The following is a 19,716-nucleotide window of genomic DNA, read 5'->3' on the forward strand; positions in this document are numbered from 1 at the left end:
GAGCTTCATCTCTAGAGAAGCTTCATGTCACACGGCGCCACCTGCTGGAGACAGACGCTCAGTTTTCATTATAGATCACATAAAGTGAATGATTAATTACTTTGAAGAGGATCAGCTGGTCCAAGAGGACAGGGCGGGGCCAACGTCAGGTTTTATTCATTTATATTTATGAGCAACAGGATGTTGGCACTTTGACTTCAGTTATAATTATGATTTAGTTTGTTTCATTCAAGAGAAAATAAATGGAATCAACGTTTCCAGTGATGAACGAGTCAGGAACAGAATCCTGGAGCAACAGGAACCAGCTGAGAACACACGGAGCGCTGCTCCAGAGTCTGCATGCTCAAGGTCACGCTCAAGGTCACGCTCAAGGTCACGCTCAGGGTCACGCTCAGGGTCACGCTCAGGGTCACGCTAAGGGTCACGCTAAGGGTCACGCTCACACGTTCCATGTAAGGCTGGCGCACAAACCTTCACGTACATGCAGATAAAGATCTAGATCTCGAGACTAAAGCCCGCCCTCGCCAACACGGGAGCTTCCCATTGGCCGCTGCGTCTTTCTGTCTCTCGGTGCAGCGTCACTGCTTTGTTTTTATTATTAATATTATTAATGTAAAATGGGTTCACATGCACTGTTCACATGCACTGTACACATGCACTGTACACATGCACTGTACACATGCACTGTTCACATGCACTGTACACATGCACTGTTCACATGCACTGTTCACATGCACTGTACACATGCACTGTTCACATGCACTGTTCACATGCACTGTTCACATGGACTGTTCACATGCACTGTTCACATGCACTGTTCACATGCACTGTTCACATGCACTGTTCACATGGACTGTTCACATGCACTGTACACATGCACTGTTCACGTGCACTGTTCACATGCACTGTTCACATGCACTGTTCACATGGACTGTTCACATGCACTGTTCACATGCACTGTTCACGTGCACTGTTCACATGGACTGTTCACATGCACTGTTCACGTGCACTGTTCACATGGACTGTTCACATGCTTCACAGTGTGAAGCAACAATTCATCTGAAATGAATTCACATGACGCTTCATCGTTATGAACACGCTGACAAACACAACATCTCCTGGAAGTACTCCTACATTAAAGTACTCCTACATTAAAGTACTCCTACATTAAAGTATTTACACATAAAAGTACTCCTACATTAAAGTACTCCTACATTAAAGTACTCCTACATTAAAGTATTTACACATAAAAGTACTCCTACATTAAAGTACTCCTACATTAAAGTACTCCTACATTAAAGTACTCCTACATTAAAGTACTCCTACATTAAAGTATTTATACATTAAAGTACTCCTACATTAAAGTACTCCTACATTAAAGTATTTACACATTAAAGTACTCCTACATAAAAGTACTCCTACATTAAAGTACTCCTACATTAAAGTATTTATACATTAAAGTACTCCTACATTAAAGTACTCCTACATTACACTATCTACATACAAATACATCTCATTGATCTCACGGCTATGGGGATGTTTGTATTTACATGTTTTTGTGAGCACAGATTCAAAAGTACATCATAAACATCTGATACTCACTGATGTGTCTGCTGACGGAGGAGAAGAAGAAGAAGAAGACTGACCGCTGCTGACAGAAGAAGATGAAGAAGAAGAAGAAGACTGACCGCTGCTGACAGAAGAAGATGAAGAAGAAGAAGAAGACTGACCGCTGCTGACAGAAGAAGATGAAGAAGAAGAAGAAGACTGACCGCTGCTGACAGAAGAAGATGAAGAAGAAGAAGAAGACTGACCGCTGCTGACAGAAGAAGATGAAGAAGAAGAAGAGAAGGACTGACTGCTGACGGAGGAGAAGAAGTCTTCCAAAGTTCAGGGGGAGGAGCCTCATGAGATCAGAGATGATCTGATTCTGACAGGAAGCAACGATGAGAGGCTTCATCTGTCTGAGGGCTCCAGCTCCATGGTCATGTGTTCATGTGTTCATGGTCATGTGTTCATGTGTTCATGGTCATGTGTTCATGTGTTCATGTTCATGGTCATGTGTTCATGTGTTCATGGTCATGGTCATGTGTTCATGTTCATGTAAAGAACTCCTGACTGTTTGTTCTGCAGCGACCTCGCTCTAGTGTTTACGAGCTGAAGTGACTCATCGGTCACACACACACACACACACACACACACACACACACACACACGCAGGTGAACGACCTCTCTGCCAGCGAGGAGAGGCTGAACTTTGAGTCTGTTCTTCATGTGAAACCTTAAATAACTGATTTACAGACCAAACCTCCAGCTGCCAGTTACTTCATTTGATACGTTACAACATGCAGATGTTTCCTCTCAGACAGCATGGAGTGTATGCAAGTGCATTGATCATAACTATGGTCATCCAGCGTGATCTGAGGTGGGTTTTTTGAGCAGTTTCCAACATGAAGAAGATGAAGAAGATTCTTCGTGTTCTTCATACCTTCACAAGCTCTCACACACTGATGTCCTTGATGGAAAGAGGAGAGCCTAAAGAACCAGAATCTGTAATAAAAACACAGAAAAACAAAGTGTTGTGGTCATTAGAAGGTTTTTCAGAAAAAAAGAAACAGTGTGAATCAGTTTAGAAACAGAAAAGTTAAAAGTATGAGTAGTGGCAGCGTCTCAGAGCGCTTTACTTCACTTTGCTTCACTTCACTTCACTTCACTTCACTTTTCCAGTGAGAAACTGGAGCTTCTTCATCATGTGCTCGTGTCGGTGCGAGTCCTTCCTGTCAGCACTAGGGGGCGCCAGAGCTGTTGGCCTGCAGGAGCTTCTGCAGCCTGGAGCCTCCTGATACTGGGAACAGGGATTTGAGCTGCTGCTGTTTCCTCCTGTGGTGAGGGCTGTGAGGGCGCGGCGTCATGTCAGGACGTCGTGACATCTGGTGTCAGGCCCCGTCTGACCCTCTGGATCCTCTCAGAGAGCACAGCTTTGGTTTTGGTCGGGTGTCTGCAGAGAGAGAGCGATCAGCTTGAGGGTCTAAACCCAGCATGAACACAGGGAAGCGTCACCAGCTCCCGTCCCCTCGGATGCTTTCCTTCCTCCTCACAGGTGTGAGGAGGCCACGTGTGTCGTGCCTGGTGCTGCTGTGTGTTGCGTGCAGCTGCAGCAGCTATTTGTAGATTAAGGGTATAATCTGAGGCTTCCTCCGTCAGCCCGAGAGGTTCGCAGCCGCCTCTCCGCTTCAGATCCTCCAGAGAGCTGCAGCCGGCGCATCGAGGACGAAGCTGCCAGAGTCACTGCTGCTGCATGTCTTTGTGAGGAGGTCCTTCCAGCTGTTCTGCTGGAGGCAGTCACACACCTTCATCCAGGTGAATCATCTGTTTGACGGCCAGTGACGTCATTAAGTGCTCTATGCAGCTCCGTGTAACTCTATGCAGCTCTATGTGACTCTATGTAACTCTATGCAGCTCCATGTAACTCTATGCAGCTCTATGTAACTATATGCAGCTCTATGTAACTATATGCAGCTCTAGGCAGCTCTATGTAACTCTATGCAGCTCCATGTAACTCTATGCAGCTCCATGTAACTATATACAGCTCCATGTAACTCTATGCAGCTCTATGTAATTCTATGCAGCTCTATGTAACTCTATGCAGCTCCATGTAACTCTATGCAGCTCTATGTAACTCTATGCAGCTCCATGTAACTCTATGCAGCTCCATGTAACACCAGAAGTTGAGTCGCTCTGGCGATCTGAGCGGCTGCTCTCTCACAGCTGGACATTCACATCCAGCTCAGTGCACTCAAAGCATTGACCCCATGTGCTCCTCTGGAGGAGCAGCTCTGTCTCAAAGGAGGGAGGGGCTCTCACTGCACGGTCCATCACCCAGCATGCATCATTCATCAGCAGGCTTCTGGAAGCCAGAGAACCAGTAAACTGAGTACATGTGTGTCCTGAAGAAGCCTTCAAACACCTACTGCATCCTGCTGCCGCCTGCAGAGGCCTCACAGCTCTCATCCGTCACATGGCGGCTCCAACGAGAACTATGATGACCCACAATGGCTTCTGGGATGAGAGCGGCCCCTTTGTGAGACGGATTACAGCTTTAATGGACTCCTTCCTCGTGGACAGCAGCAGCAGTGAGTCTGGGTCCTTGTTCCTGTCGGTGTGACTGCAGGGATGAGAGGTCACTGAAGACTCAGAGCCTTTCAGTGTGCACGTCAATGACAAGTTTAACTACAGGAAGGTTAGCACTCCTGTATCTGCTCTGCTTCCACCCTGCAGCTTCATGTGGCAGCTGGCTGGAGGCTGAAGAGCATCAGCAGCTCCACGTTACACACAGAACGTCTGCTCTGTACCAACGCAGTGTTACAGTTTATGAACTATGAGCTGCTCATGTCCTCCTCCTCTTCTCTCTGCCTTTATAGCACTCAGAGAGGTGGAGTTATATTTAGCAACTACTTTCTTGTTCTTCTAAGAGTCTGCTCACCTGGGAAAAGGTCACACGCCAGGAAAGTGAGTCACCTCAAACGCTTCACTCTCCCTCAGGACTCAGGATGCTCTTTCAGGAAGCACACAACGACCAACACTTCTAGACACACACAAGAGACACACACACACACACACACACACACACACACACACACACACACTGACAGGTGATGAGTTCAGGAAACTGTTCTTCTGCTTCTCTGATCTCTCAGGTATCAGGATGAAGAGAAGCGGTGAAGTTCACCAGGATGCAACAACAAATACACTTAAGCAAAAGAACCCACAAATAGAATAAATATGTTTTTGTGAATGTCTGCATGTTGGACCAGCTGATGACGTGTTGACGGTTGTTTTATTACATTATTACATTTTTATTTCAACTTTATTTCTACTTATTTACCTGCTTGTGTTTTCTTTTCTTTCGCGGCTAGTTTCTTGTTTTCTTTCTTACCTTTGCGTGAGAAAGGGTTCGTCAAGCCAGAGACGTAGCGTCGCGTAGCGTCGCGTAGCGTCGCGTAGCGTCGCGTAGCGTCGCGTAGCGTCGCGTAGCGTCGCGTAGCGTCACGTAGCGTCACGTAGCGTCACGTAGCGTCACGTAGCGTCACGTAGCGTCAGGTAGCGTCAGGTAGCGTCAGGTAGCGTCACGTAGCGTCACGTAGCGTCACGTAGCGTCGCGTCACGTGACCGTTAACGTGACCGTGAACGTGAACGTGAACGTGACCGTGAACGTGACCGTTCACGTGAACGTTCACGTGAACGTTCACGTGAACGTTGTGATCAAGCTAAAGCTGACGAGCTTTGATAACTTGGATGTCGAGTTACCTTCGTGAGTTAAACAGCATGTTAAATTGTTGCTAGCAAACAAGACTTACCTCTAAACTAGAGTTCATTGCTGATCCAGTTGTACCGACGGTAACTTCAACTTGGAGCGAAGGGATGAGGAGGGAAGGAAACGAGTGGAGGATGCACAAAAGGACTAAAATTAGATTCATGGAAGTATTGACTTTATTCCTCTACCCCTTAAAGTGTTGAATCCACACACACTGAGGACATGGTACACATGAGGCTCCTTCACTCGAGCTGTGTGTGTGTGTGTGTGTGTGTGTGTGTGCACCAGATGAGTGAACATGTTGAACCTTTCCTCAACACAACATGTTGGACATCACAGCCTGTTGAGTCGAGCGCTGCAGCAGCTCTTTAGTTTCAGTTTATACACACACACAGATTTAAATATTTAAATACAAGCGCTACACTTAGAATATATGTTACTAACCCGTGTGTGTGTGTGTGTGTTTCCGGCAGCATTCGGCTCGTTGAGCCGTCATGTCTGTAATGTGAAGCTCTCAGATTAGAAACATAGAAATAGAAATGAAGGCGTCCTCTTCAAGGCGCCAGCTGCAATGAAGATGAAGCTGCTCGAGCTTCCTGCTGCGCTGCGATGAAGAGAGCGATGAAGAGCTGCAGCAGATCCTCCTGGCAGCACAAAGAAGCCTCATAGAGGACTCTCGCTCTCTTTTCATGCTCGACACAAGCAGCCACTGATGTGCTGCTTAATGCAGCCTCAGTGATGCTGCCAGTCATCACAGCACCACGCAGAGCTCCTCCCTCTTTCTGAAGGCTGCAACCAGCAGACATGACTGAAGCTCCATGGCTCAACCAGAACCACTGGCCCCCATCACTATTCAGGGGGACCGGACTGACGGGCGCGCACACACGCGCACACACACACACACACACACACACACACACACACACACACACACACACACACACACACACACACACACACACACACACACACACACACACACACACACACACACACACACACCGTCAGTGGGTTTCACTGCTTTGAACGACACCATTGACGCAAAGAAAGGCTCAACACTGAATAAAGGTAGTCAAATAAAATATAAATCTTTATTTAGCAGACCTGAACACGACATTTGTTCTTTGCAAACTATATGAAGTATAACTTAAGAGTAGCAGGTGGTTATTTCATATTGACATGACTAGTGGTGGGAAAAGAAGAGGATGGTGAATGTAAGATGATCAGAGGACTACCAACACCTGCGACCTTGAGGAAAGTCGTGGCGCCGAGTGGAAGTCTCTCCTCTCGAACAGCCGATTCCCTCGGCAGAAGCAACGAGACATGAACTTTACAGTAGCTGAAGGTTTCCTCCACCGCGTCATTATGTTGAGAAGATGTGGACCGCACGGCCGCTGCTGACCAAGCGGAGGCTGCGGCGCGGTGAGCGCTCAGTCCGAGGAGCGGCTTTTACCCGACGACCACGATGTTGTCGTCTTCTGCGAACTCGTAGGGGGGAACCTCCAGGTTGGTGGGGGCGGGGCCTTTCCTGATGCGGCCGGAGGCGTCGTAGTGAGAGCCGTGGCAGGGGCAGTAGTACCCGCCGAAGTCGCCGGCATTGGCGATGGGCACGCAGCCCAGGTGCGTGCACACCCCGATGGCGATGAGCCACCTGGGGTTTTGGACCCTGTCTTTGTCGTGCTCGGGGTCGCGCAGCTCTGCCAGGTTCACGCCGGCCTCTGCGGCGATCTCCTTGTCCGTGCGATGGCGGACGAACAGCGGCTTGCCTCTCCACTTGAAGGTCAAGTTCTGGCCTTCGGGGATGTCGCTCAGCTTGATTTCGATATTGGACTGGGCCATGACGTCGGCCGAGGCGCTCATGGAGGAAACAAACTGAGTGACCACCGTCTTGGCGGCGTAGACGCCCACCACGGTGGAGGCGCCGGTGACCAGGTACGAGAAGGTCCTTCTGGATTCACTGCTGTCCTGGGACGACTTGTTGGGGTCCTGCACATCTGGACGCCTGTAGTCGGAGAAGTCCGGCACACTGATGTCCGTGTGGGCGAATCGGACTCCTGCACAGCCTGCAAGCAAGAAGCAAACGGGTCACATATATACACAGTGTAATATTTCTGAGAGATTCCATAGAATATAGCCATCAGTAAGTAGGAAACCTTTAGGCGGTCGCCTCCAGCCAGCTGTCACATTAATTGGGTTTTTGTACATAAACTCTGGGCCACAAGTTGACACGATGCCTCGTTATGACCTTCATGAAAACCAGCATCAGAGAGCCTCTATTTCTATGTAGTTTTTCTTAACGCTCGTCGTCTGTGCCACCGGCTTGGATTCCACTCAGATCATTCTGTTCAGAAAGTCCTTCAGCTCAGACTCAACCGGCCCACCGAGGACAGACCGGATCAGGAGGCAGAGCCGCAAGACTGCTGATACAATATGGTGGACCGATGACAAAGTACAGGACGAGAGCCAAGGAGCTCCACAACACAACAGACTACACAATACGAGCAGAAAGCAACAGACTACACAATACGAGCAGAGAGCAACAGACTACACAATACGAGCAGAGAGCAACAGACTACACAATACGAGCAGGGTGTTGAAGGGTAAAGGACGGTATGCAGGACATATGGAAGGGCACCCACATACCCTACTAAATGCTGGGCTACGTGACGCCATCTGATCTGCTTACAGGGTTATGAAAATATGATCCACCTTTCACCACTGCACTGACACAATGCTGGAAGTCACAGAGGTGACATGGGGACATGGAACCGGAACACCAGCTAACTCCAGGCTGTTGGAAATGGCTAACGGTTCCGTGACGAAGGGAACACTGTCCGAGCTTTATGTTCAGAACCACAACGCCGCTGTCAGACCCACAAACACGGAATAGGAGCCACAAAGTCCTTATGTAATGTTGACCTCAGTGAAGGCTAACAGGACGCTAGCTTAACAAACTGGAAAAGCCTTCAGCTAACGCTAGCTAAGCTAAAGCTAGTTAGGCTAACGCTAGCTAAGCTACGGTTCTATACATGTTATTGAGTGTCATATTTCAGCACACACGCATAGTTTAACTCGAACCTGCTCGTGCAATGTTCATGTCAGAACAACAGAGGGCTAAGCTAGCTAACGTTAGCACAGTGAACCAATGACGGACTTACCATGGATGCTAACGGTCACAGCGGGCCCTGTCTTCGGGCTTTGACCGCTGAGCGATTCGCGGCAGAGGAACTTTCTTTTCAGGTCCAACAAAACCTTCTCTTCCTTCACAACCGCCCCGAGTACCAGCGCTTTCAGGGGACCCGCAACAGCGACAGATGTAGCCTGCATGTAAGGGGAGAAAGCCCCCGACCGGGCAGCGAGAGACATCATGTTGGCGGCGAACTGCTGCGACGACGACCTTGCGTTGTCTTGACTGGTGCCGGCAACGTCTTGACGTCATCAAGTGCGTCATTACGTAATCACGTAAGGACACGTAACAGCGACAAAAACGTTCATGGACTTGTCTTTCTGCGACACTGGATTGTATGGAAGCCCATTTATGAGAACAACAAAAAAAAATTCTTAATTATGACAACAACAAAAAAAAAAACATAGTTATGACAAAAAAAGTCATAATAATGACATAAAAATAAAATCATAATTACGACCAAAAAAAAGTCATGACAGAAAAAAAAGTCCAAGTCTAAATTAGATAGTAGGTGTGCATGCGCTGCTTTTCTTCACATGTCTCTTCATCCCCTCGCCGTCTAATATGCGAACTATGCAAGCTAACTGTTGACGTGTTATCTCAACAGATATTAGCATTGCTTTAATGTAGCTGCTGCTGTGTTTCTCGGGCGACCGCTACCACAGACTGCACACAGCCCTTAAAACAGGAAGTGGTGTCATCACAGTGCTGCTAACGCTAACAGTGTGTTTAAAGTAACACACATGTTGTAACTGTGCATTGAGTCGTCCTCCGTAGTTTAGACGCTTTGCGGTGGAAAGTGTGTTAGCATGATAGCATTTAGTTAGAGAATAAAGAGCAGTGAGTCTCCGTCATGTCGTAGCGCCCCCTTCAGGAAAGAGACGTTGTGTTGCTCATTGTGAGTTTATTCAGACACAACACAAGGTGCCGTGGGCCGCAGGCTCCACATCAACACTTATATCTCATCATTTACACTGTTTTTTTTGTCCTGATTAAGACATCTTTTTTTTTTTTGTCGACTAATTTTTTTTTTTGGTCATACTTTTTTTTCATAATTATACATTATTTATTTTTTTGTCATAATTATAACTTCTTTTTTTGAGGAGGTGTGTTGGAGGGGGGGGGGGGGTCATCAATCTTTTTTTGTGCATAATTATGATTTATTATTACGTGTTGCTGCTGCTGTGGGCTGCAGTCATCACCACGAGGTCAGTGGAAGTGGAGTCTGATCCTCTAAACACTGTTGTCTTTTCCTAGCTCCTCATGAAGCCTCCTTCCCTTCTCTCCTTGACCTCGTGCTCTCTCTGGTGTCTTCACCTGCTCGTCCTCTAGAGAGGCTTCATGGCTGCAGCTGCAGACCAGCTCAGCGTGGCATCATCGCAGGCTGAGCACCTTTTGGAGGAAAGAAAACAAAACAGTTGATCAAACAGTTGCTTTCTACCTGCATGCAGGAAGCATTAAGTAATGTACTGTGATGAGTACTTCTACTACTTTCTACCTGCATGCAGGAAGCATTAAGTAATGTACTGTGATGAGTACTTCTACTACTTTCTACCTGCATGCAGGAAGCATTAAGTAATGTACTGTGATGAGTACTTCTACTACTTTCTACCTGCATGCAGGAAGCATTAAGTAATGTACTGTGATGAGTACTTCTACTACTTTCTACCTGCATGCAGGAAGCATTAAGTAATGTACTGTGATGAGTACTTCTACTACTTTCTACCTGCATGCAGGAAGCATTAGGTAATGTACTGTGATGAGTACTTCTACTACTTTCTACCTGCATGCAGGAAGCATTAAGTAATGTACTGTGATGAGTACTTCTACTGATGTCATGAGTCATGAGGTTAAAGCAGACAGGGAGACGAGGTGTGAGAGAAGATAGTCTCCTAGTGTGTGTTAGTCTCCTAGTGTGTGTTAGTCTTCTAGTGTGTGTTAGTCTCCTAGTGTGTGTTAGTCTCCTAGTGTGTGTTAGTCTCCTAGTGTGTGTTAGTCTCCTAGTGTGTGTTAGTCTCCTGGTGTGTGTTAGTCTCCTGGTGTGTGTTAGTCTCCTGGTGTGTGTTAGTCTTCTATTGTGTGTTAGTCTCCTAGTGTGTGTCTGCTCCTCCAGTGTGTGTCTGCTCCTCCAGTGTGTGTCTGCTCCTCCAGTGTGTGTCTGCTCCTCCAGTGAGCAGTGTTTCCTACACATGCTACAGGAAGTGTTTCCGTGGCGCTGCAGTGAACTTCCTGTCCTCTCCCCTGTGATGGCTCTAATCCCGTAAAGAGTTAATCCCGTAAGGAGTTAATCCCGCGGGCCTTTAAGGAGACGTGCTAAACCCCGTAGCACCGCGAGCTGCCACACAATCCACAACGCAGGAAAAGCCGCCGGCGTGACCTCTGACCCCCGGCTGCGGTTGTGCGGCTGCAGCATTATTGTGGCACAGCTGGACTCTGGATTACATCACCGCTCTGCACAGCGCTCGCTCTCTAAGCCCAGAGAGGCCGAGGTCCATGTACGAGTTCACATTCACATCCCATGCACACACACAGACGACGACACAACATGAACTACACAACATGAACGACACAACATGAACGACACAACATGAACTACACAACATGAACTACACAACATGAACTACACAACATGAACGACACAACATGAACGACACAACATGAACGACACAACATGAACTACACAACATGAACTACACAACATGAACGACACAACATGAACGACACAACATGAACGACACAACATGAACTACACAACATGAACTACACAACATGGGAGGAGGGAGGAGGAGAGAGGAGGAGGGAGGAGAAAGGAGGGAGGAGAGAAGAGGGAGGATAGAGGAGAGAGGAGAGAGGAGAGAGGAGAGAAGAGGGAGGATAGAGGAGAGAGGAGAGAGGAGGGAGGAGAGAAGAGGGAGGATAGAGGAGAGAGGAGAGAGGAGGGAGGAGAGAAGAGGGAGGATAGAGGAGAGAGGAGAGAGGAGAGAGGAGAGAAGAGGGAGGATAGAGGAGAGAGGAGAGAGGAGAGAGGAGAGAAGAGGGAGGATAGAGGAGAGAGGAGAGAGGAGAGAGGAGAGAAGAGGGAGGATAGAGGAGAGAGGAGAGAGGAGAGAGGAGAGAAGAGGGAGGATAGAGGAGAGAGGAGAGAAGAGGGAGGATAGAGGAGAGAGGAGAGAAGAGGGAGGATAGAGGAGAGAGGAGAGAGGAGAGAGGAGAGAAGAGGGAGGATAGAGGAGAGAGGAGAGAAGAGGGAGGATAGAGGAGAGAGGAGAGAGGAGAGAGGAGAGAAGAGGGAGGAGAGAGGAGAGAGGAGAGAAGAGGGAGGATAGAGGAGAGAGGAGAGAGGAGAAAGGAGAGAAGAGGGAGGAGAGAGGAGAGAGGAGAGAAGAGGGAGGATAGAGGAGAGAGGAGAGAGGAGAGAGGAGAGAAGAGGGAGGAGAGAGGAGAGAGGAGAGAAGAGGGAGGATAGAGGAGAGAGGAGAGAAGAGGGAGGATAGAGGAGAGAGGAGAGAGGAGAGAAGAGGGAGGATAGAGGAGAGAGGAGAGAAGAGGGAGGATAGAGGAGAGAGGAGAGAGGAGAAAGGAGAGAAGAGGGAGGATAGAGGAGAGAGGAGAGAGGAGAGAGGAGGAGAAAGGAGAGAAGAGGGAGGATAGAGGAGAGAGGAGAGAGGAGGAGAAAGGAAGGAGCGTCAGGAAAACAACTGCAAAGAAGAAGCAAAGTCCATGATTTATGGATTATGAGTTTTTAATGGTTTTATGGAGACGGCTGCAGGTTTTCTCAGAGGAAAATAAAGTGTGTCTTCCTGCATGGCTGAAGGTATGAAGGTGTGAAGGTGTGAAGGTATGAAGGTATGAAGGTGTGAAGGTATGAAGGTATGAAGGTGTGAAGGTATGAAGGTGTGAAGGTGTGAAGGTATGAAGGTATGAAGGTGTGAAGGTATGAAGGTGTGAAGGTATGAAGGTGTGAAGGTGTGAAGGTGTGAAGGTGTGAAGGTATGAAGGTGTGAAGGTGTGAAGGTATGAAGGTGTGAAGGTATGAAGGTATGAAGGTGTGAAGGTGTGAAGGTGTGAAGGTGTGAAGGTATGAAGGTATGAAGGTGTGAAGGTATGAAGGTATGAAGGTGTGAAGGTGTGAAGGTATGAAGGTGTGAAGGTATGAAGGTGTGAAGGTATGAAGGTGTGAAGGTGTGAAGGTATGAAGGTGTGAAGGTGTGAAGGTGTGAAGGTGTGAAGGTGTGAAGGTGTGAAGGTATGAAGGTATGAAGGTGTGAAGGTATGAAGGTATGAAGGTGTGAAGGTGTGAAGGTGTGAAGGTGTGAAGGTATGAAGGTATGAAGGTGTGAAGGTATGAAGGTGTGAAGGTATGAAGGTGTGAAGGTGTGAAGGTGTGAAGGTATGAAGGTGTGAAGGTATGAAGGTATGAAGGTGTGAAGGTGTGAAGGTGTGAAGGTGTGAAGGTATGAAGGTATGAAGGTGTGAAGGTATGAAGGTATGAAGGTGTGAAGGTGTGAAGGTATGAAGGTGTGAAGGTATGAAGGTGTGAAGGTATGAAGGTGTGAAGGTGTGAAGGTATGAAGGTGTGAAGGTGTGAAGGTGTGAAGGTGTGAAGGTATGAAGGTGTGAAGGTGTGAAGGTGTGAAGGTGTGAAGGTATGAAGGTGTGAAGGTGTGAAGGTGTGAAGGTGTGAAGGTGTGAAGGTGTGAAGGTATGAAGGTGTGAAGGTGTGAAGGTGTGAAGGTGTGAGCATGGCTGAAGGAGAGATGAGCAAGATGGCGGCTGAGTTCCTCTTGTTGGCATGGAGACAAGCTCATGATCCTCAGGACGCAGGAAGTTTCTACTGGATCCCAAACAGGAAAACACAGACCTGTTAGCATGGGCTTCAACAGCTACACACACACACACACACACACACACACACACACACACACACACACACACACACACACACACACACACACAGTGTTGCTGCAGCTCTCTGCCTGCTGTCGGGCTTTTAAAGGCTCTCACCACGTGTCTGCGTTTTAAAACCATGTTGAGGGAATAAAGCTAACAGCTGAAGCTAACGGCACACGCACACCTGCAGACTGCAGTGTTGTGACATGCACACAAAGTGCTCTGCTCCTCCAGAGACGACCCCATCAGCTCAGCGGCTAATCGCTAACCGTTACTCAGGAAACGAGGCAAACAAAGACGTAGCAGATCCTCACCCGGCCACAGCTCGTCTCCTGGCTTCAATACTTTACTGTATTTAGCTGAGCCGGATGATAAGCTAGTACAATATTGAAAACAAGCAGGCTAGCTGCATGCTAACATCCGCTAGTACGTCCACTCGTAAAGTCTGGTGTGTCTTTTGCCGTCAAAATGCTGCAAGTAATGCTGGTTTGCTCATGTGGTTGGATCATTTTGGGGCCCTGTAGATGACCAGCCTTGTAAATGACCAACACGTCCTCTTTAAGGCCTCCTCACCGCGTGGCAGTACCCGCGCCGCCCACTAGATGGAGCTCTGCAGCCCGTCAGCGCATTAATCTGCGTTAGTGGATGTTTGGTTTGCTTCCTGCGCGCTACCAACTCCACTGCAGCTGAGCGTGTTCAGATGAGGATCTTTAGAGACGAGAAGCAGCGACAGGAAGTGAGGACGTCTCGGTTTGGTTTCACTTCATGTCCTGATAACACAACTCTAACCTCTGGCCTCATGACGGGTTTGACCTTTTCATATTTCCAGCTGAGCGAATTGTTCACATCGATGACATGACATGATGAGAATGTTTCTCTGATATCCTCCTTCATGTCACATCTGCAATAATCTGAGTTTCATGAGTATCAGATACAAGCAGCTGAGCAAAGTCACCAGTTTGTAGCTTCACATGTCTTCCATGAGGAACTGAGGATTAAAACATAATGACTGAACAACAAAGCAGCAAGGAGACGGACTCACACGCAGCTCTTCTAAACACAACTCGTTGTTCCTCCACTTCACACCATTAAACCTTCTGTCAGCAGCCGAAGGGCCCGAGGGGAAGCATGCGCTGTGTTGCATCATCACTTTCATGCTCACTCATATCTGTTCTGCTGGAATCAGAGTCAGTGACCCCTTTTTGCTAATTAGGATGACATAATTACACCAGACCTTCCTCCCTCCTCCTCTTCCTCCTCTTCAACTGAATCAGTATTCCTCAGCTTCTCTGCTGCGGCTGCATGTTGAGAAGAGATCAATGGATGCTGCATGGTTGTGTTGATAGGAATCAGGACATTGACGGCCATAACGCTCAGCAGCACACCTTCTCCCCAGCAGAGCTGCTCTGTGGTGTCGACTTCCCTGACGGCTCCTTCAGGGGCGAGCGAGGCGCTCATCATGAAAGTGCTCTCTCTCTCGTCCATCAGAGACAATTCATTTGCTGATGTTTCATCATCGTCTGATGCAGCGAGTCAAGCTCAGCGCCGGCGTTCTCACCTCCACTAACACTCATTTCAGATCATCTTTTCAGGGAACATCAGGAGGCCTCAATCATTTTGAGAAAGATCAAACGCTGTCAGCTGACTCAAGAGGAGGGACCTCAAGAGGAGGAACCTCAAGAGGAGAAACCTCAAGAGGAGAAACCTCAAGAGGAGGAACCTCAAGAGGAGAAACCTCAAGAGGAGGAACCTCAAGAGGAGGAACCTCAAGAGGAGAAACCTCAAGAGGAGAAACCTCAAGAGGAGGAACCTCAAGAGGAGGAACCTCTTGCCTTCACTCCGCAGAACGTTCATGTTCAGTGTGAGGCGTTAGGAACACCTTCTCCCTTTGGACCAGTCTCTGGTTCCACTTGAGGATGTAATGAATGCAGACGTGGTGCTGCCGCTCCGATAAGAACCTCATGTTTCATATCTGTCTGTATGCTCTGGGCCTAAAGGTTGTATAGAAGAATGAGAGCAGACAAGAAGTACCTGGTCTAGTGCTCTGCTTTACACTTTAGATATCAGAGTGAGGACCAGGTGTCAGAGTGAGGACCAGGTGTCAGAGTGAGGACCAGGTGTCAGAGTGAGGACCAGGTGTCAGAGTGAGGACCAGGTGTCAGGGTGAGGACCAGGTGTCAGAGTGAGGACCAGGTGTCAGGGTGAGGACCAGGTGTCAGGGTGAGGACCAGATGTCAGGGTGAGGACCAGGTGTCAGGGTGAGGACCAGGTGTCAGAGTGAGGACCAGGTGTCAGGGTGAGGACCAGGTGTCAGGGTGAGGACCAGGTGTCAGAGTGAATCTGTGTGTTGCTGCTTGTTGTCGGCGTGTCAGGTCACTCTGGTCACTCTGGTCACTCTGGTCACCTGACTGGAAGATCTCCCAGCTGGTCCTAGTGCAACGTTACACTGAACTGTGTGTTCTGTTCCAGATGTTTACGGCGCTCATTATAACTTTATTAACATTTTATTCCCCAACAAGGAGCCCAGACACTGCAGGGTGATTCACTACATGGAGATCTTCTAGTTCTCACTGGAAACACAAATCATCAAAGCTCCAATCCACAGCTCATCATCATCATCATCAGTCTCCTCTTCATCCTCAGCTCATTCCTCTTCCCTCCACCAGCTGTGACTCGTTATCTGAGGACTCAGCGTCGTTTCTTGGTGTTACGCAACACAGCGACGGACAATTAAATGCAGTGGTACATTCCTGTGGTGCATTATGGGTAAAAGGACGTCTTCACGGTGACATCAGGAACACGTGTTCCAGTATCTGTACTTCAGCATCAGGATCAACCTCGAGCTGGATCCTGGACCACCAGGATGGACCAAGGTCTCTGGAAACAAGTGGGCTCTTCCTCTGGGAGCGGGCACCAGAGGCCAGGAGCATGCTGGGTAGTGGAGTAGCCTCGGGGCTAGCTTGTTAGCTTCTCTTCCACGTGGCTGGTTGGTCCTGGTCTTCACGCTGACGCCATCAGTCCTCCAGCAGCAAACACACAACGACTGAACCACAAAGAGTGAAGACGCGTGTGGACACACTGCTACGGAGAAAACAAACTCATGGATCAAAACTTTATTGCTTTCCAAAATCTAGAAACAAATTATCTATTACATTCACCATGCTATATAGCATTAGCATTACTCTAATGCTAATTATTATTAGCATTAGAGTAATGCTGGAGATGAGCTCTGTTGTTTGATGAAGGTCTCATGAAATGAAACATTTGGTCTTGTTGTACCTTCTTGTTGTATCTCATCATCTAAAGACTCATCTGTGGATTATTACACATTAATCTTCAGGGATGAAAGGAATGAAATCTCTTCATTTGAAGTATTTTACAGTATTTTACAGTATTTTACAGTATTTTACAGTATTGTAGTGTACTGGGGGCAAAAAATGTAAATCCCAGACAAGATCACCGATCAACCAGGAACCCTTGTTGTGTAGTGTTGTGTAGTGTAGTGTAGTGTAGTGTTGTGTAGTGTAGTGTAGTGTAGTGTAGTGTTGTGTAGTGTAGTGTAGTGTAGTGTAGTGTAGTGTAGTGTTGTGTAGTGTAGTGTAGTGTAGTGTAGTGTTGTGTAGTGTTGTGTAGTGTTGTGTAGTGTAGTGTAGTGTAGTGTAGTGTTGTGTAGTGTAGTGTAGTGTTGTGTAGTGTAGTGTTGTGTAGTGTTGTGTAGTGTAGTGTAGTGTAGTGTAGTGTAGTGTTGTGTAGTGTAGTGTAGTGTAGTGTAGTGTTGTGTAGTGTAGTGTAGTGTTGTGTAGTGTAGTGTTGTGTAGTGTTGTGTAGTGTTGTGTAGTGTTGTGTAGTGTAGTGTTGTGTAGTGTTGTGTAGTGTAGTGTAGTGTAGTGTTGTGTAGTGTAGTGTAGTGTAGTGTAGTGTAGTGTAGTGTAGTGTTGTGTAGTGTAGTGTAGTGTTGTGTAGTGTAGTGTTGTGTAGTGTTGTGTAGTGTAGTGTAGTGTAGTGTAGTGTTGTGTAGTGTTGTGTAGTGTTGTGTAGTGTAGTGTAGTGTAGTGTAGTGTTGTGTAGTGTAGTGTAGTGTTGTGTAGTGTAGTGTTGTGTAGTGTTGTGTAGTGTTGTGTAGTGTAGTGTTGTGTAGTGTTGTGTAGTGTAGTGTAGTGTAGTGTTGTGTAGTGTTGTGTAGTGTTGTGTAGTGTAGTGTTGTGTAGTGTTGTGTAGTGTTGTGTAGTGTAGTGTAGTGTAGTGTTGTGTAGTGTTGTGTAGTGTAGTGTTGTGTAGTGTAGTGTTGTGTAGTGTAGTGTTGTGTAGTGTTGTGTAGTGTTGTGTAGTGTAGTGTTGTGTAGTGTTGTGTAGTGTTGTGTAGTGTAGTGTTGTGTAGTGTTGTGTAGTGTTGTGTAGTGTTGTGTAGTGTAGTGTTGTGTAGTGTAGTGTAGTGTAGTGTTGTGTAGTGTTGTGTAGTGTTGTGTAGTGTAGTGTTGTGTAGTGTTGTGTAGTGTAGTGTAGTGTAGTGTTGTGTAGTGTTGTGTAGTGTAGTGTAGTGTAGTGTAGTGTAGTGTTGTGTAGTGTAGTGTAGTGTTGTGTAGTGTAGTGTAGTGTTGTGTAGTGTAGTGTAGTGTTGTGTAGTGTAGTGTAGTGTTGTGTAGTGTAGTGTAGTGTAGTGTTGTGTAGTGTAGTGTAGTGTAGTGTAGTGTTGTGTAGTGTTGTGTAGTGTAGTGTAGTGTAGTGTAGTGTAGTGTTGTGTAGTGTAGTGTAGTGTTGTGTAGTGTAGTGTAGTGTAGTGTTGTGTAGTGTTGTGTAGTGTTGTGTAGTGTAGTGTTGTGTAGTGTTGTGTAGTGTTGTGTAGTGTTGTGTTGTGTAGTGTAGTGTAGTGTTGTGTAGTGTTGTGTAGTGTAGTGTTGTGTAGTGTAGTGTAGTGTAGTGTTGTGTAGTGTTGTGTAGTGTAGTGTAGTGTTGTGTTGTGTAGTGTATTGTAGTGTTGTGTAGTGTAGTGTAGTGTAGTGTAGTGTTGTGTAGTGTAGTGTTGTGTAGTGTAGTGTAGTGTTGTGTTGTGTAGTGTATTGTAGTGTTGTGTAGTGTAGTGTAGTGTAGTGTTGTGTAGTGTAGTGTTGTGTAGTGTAGTGTAGTGTAGTGTTGTGTAGTGTAGTGTTGTGTAGTGTTGTGTAGTGTAGTGTTGTGTAGTGTAGTGTAGTGTTGTGTTGTGTAGTGTATTGTAGTGTTGTGTAGTGTAGTGTAGTGTAGTGTTGTGTAGTGTAGTGTTGTGTAGTGTAGTGTTGTGTAGTGTAGTGTTGTGTAGTGTAGTGTTGTGTAGTGTAGTGTAGTGTTGTGTAGTGTAGTGTATTGTAGTGTTGTGTAGTGTAGTGTAGTGTAGTGTAGTGTTGTGTAGTGTAGTGTTGTGTAGTGTAGTGTAGTGTTGTGTTGTGTAGTGTATTGTAGTGTTGTGTAGTGTAGTGTAGTGTAGTGTTGTGTAGTGTAGTGTTGTGTAGTGTAGTGTTGTGTAGTGTTGTCCAGAGACGCGTCTTTGTTTCTTTTCTGCTGCACAGTCAGCACATTTTGGTTTGGGGGATTCATCGTCTCACATCCTGCGTCTGTCATCAACCTTCTGCATTGTTGGTCCTGCTTTCCTGTCCTGATGGAAGCGATGCGGTGCAACAGCCCTCTGCAGGGATCTGACCCAGAAGAACAGTCCTGGGTTCTGAGGCTCTTTCAGAGCGAAGTGTGAGCTCAGCAGAAGACACAACACACCTGAGCTCCCGTTTATCTCCCTGCACACCTGCAGTCCATCCAGGACTGAGCACAGCTGCTACACACAAGCCTCCAGCATCGCTGCCCCGGAAGGTTTTGTGTTTGAATCCCCATCAGGAGCCAAGAGGAGCGATTCTGCATCCGTCTCAACGTTAAGGAACACAAAACATTATGATTTATATCAAAGTGACCGGCTGCAGTGTTTTACTGGCCAGAAGCAGACGTCCTGGGTCCGTCTGTCTCTGGACCCCTAGTGGACACGATGTGACACTACATCTGTCTCTGGACCCCTAGTGGACACGATGTGACACTACATCTGTCTCTGGACCCCTAGTGGACACGATGTGACACTACATCTGTCTCTAGACCCCTAGTGGACACGATGTGACACTACATCTGTCTCTGGACCCCTAGTGGACACGATGTGACACTACATCTGTCTCTGGACCCCTAGTGGACACGGTGTGACACTACATCTGTCTCTGGACCCCTAGTGGACACGATGTGACACTACATCTGTCTCTGGACCCCTAGTGGACACGATGTGACACTACATCTGTCTCTGGACCCCTAGTGGACACGG

General features: G+C 47.4%; 1 protein-coding gene and 1 long non-coding RNA gene across 2 annotated transcripts; both read right to left on the reverse strand.

Annotated features, from left to right (window-relative positions):
• Positions 1–2,352: 2,352 nt before the first annotated feature.
• LOC137803287 (uncharacterized) lies at positions 2,353–4,992 on the reverse strand. Its single transcript, XR_011080047.1, has 4 exons — positions 4,937–4,992; positions 4,484–4,585; positions 2,685–2,998; positions 2,353–2,550 (listed from the first exon to the last, which is right to left on the reverse strand). It is a non-coding gene; the product is annotated as an uncharacterized lncRNA (long non-coding RNA).
• Positions 4,993–6,377: 1,385 nt separating this feature from the next.
• uqcrfs1 (ubiquinol-cytochrome c reductase, Rieske iron-sulfur polypeptide 1) lies at positions 6,378–8,729 on the reverse strand. Its single transcript, XM_068601559.1, has 2 exons — positions 8,473–8,729; positions 6,378–7,377 (listed from the first exon to the last, which is right to left on the reverse strand). Exons 1-2 carry the CDS (start codon positions 8,681–8,683, stop codon positions 6,764–6,766), a joined length of 825 nt encoding a protein of 274 aa, XP_068457660.1. The 5' UTR covers positions 8,684–8,729; the 3' UTR covers positions 6,378–6,763.
• Between the last annotated feature and the right edge of the window lie 10,987 nt (positions 8,730–19,716).

The sequence above is a fragment of the Clinocottus analis genome, unplaced genomic scaffold (assembly GCF_023055335.1).
Source record: "Clinocottus analis isolate CAN_PGR_092001 unplaced genomic scaffold, fCliAna1.0.p SCAF_51, whole genome shotgun sequence".
Lineage (NCBI taxonomy): Eukaryota > Metazoa > Chordata > Actinopteri > Perciformes > Cottidae > Clinocottus > Clinocottus analis.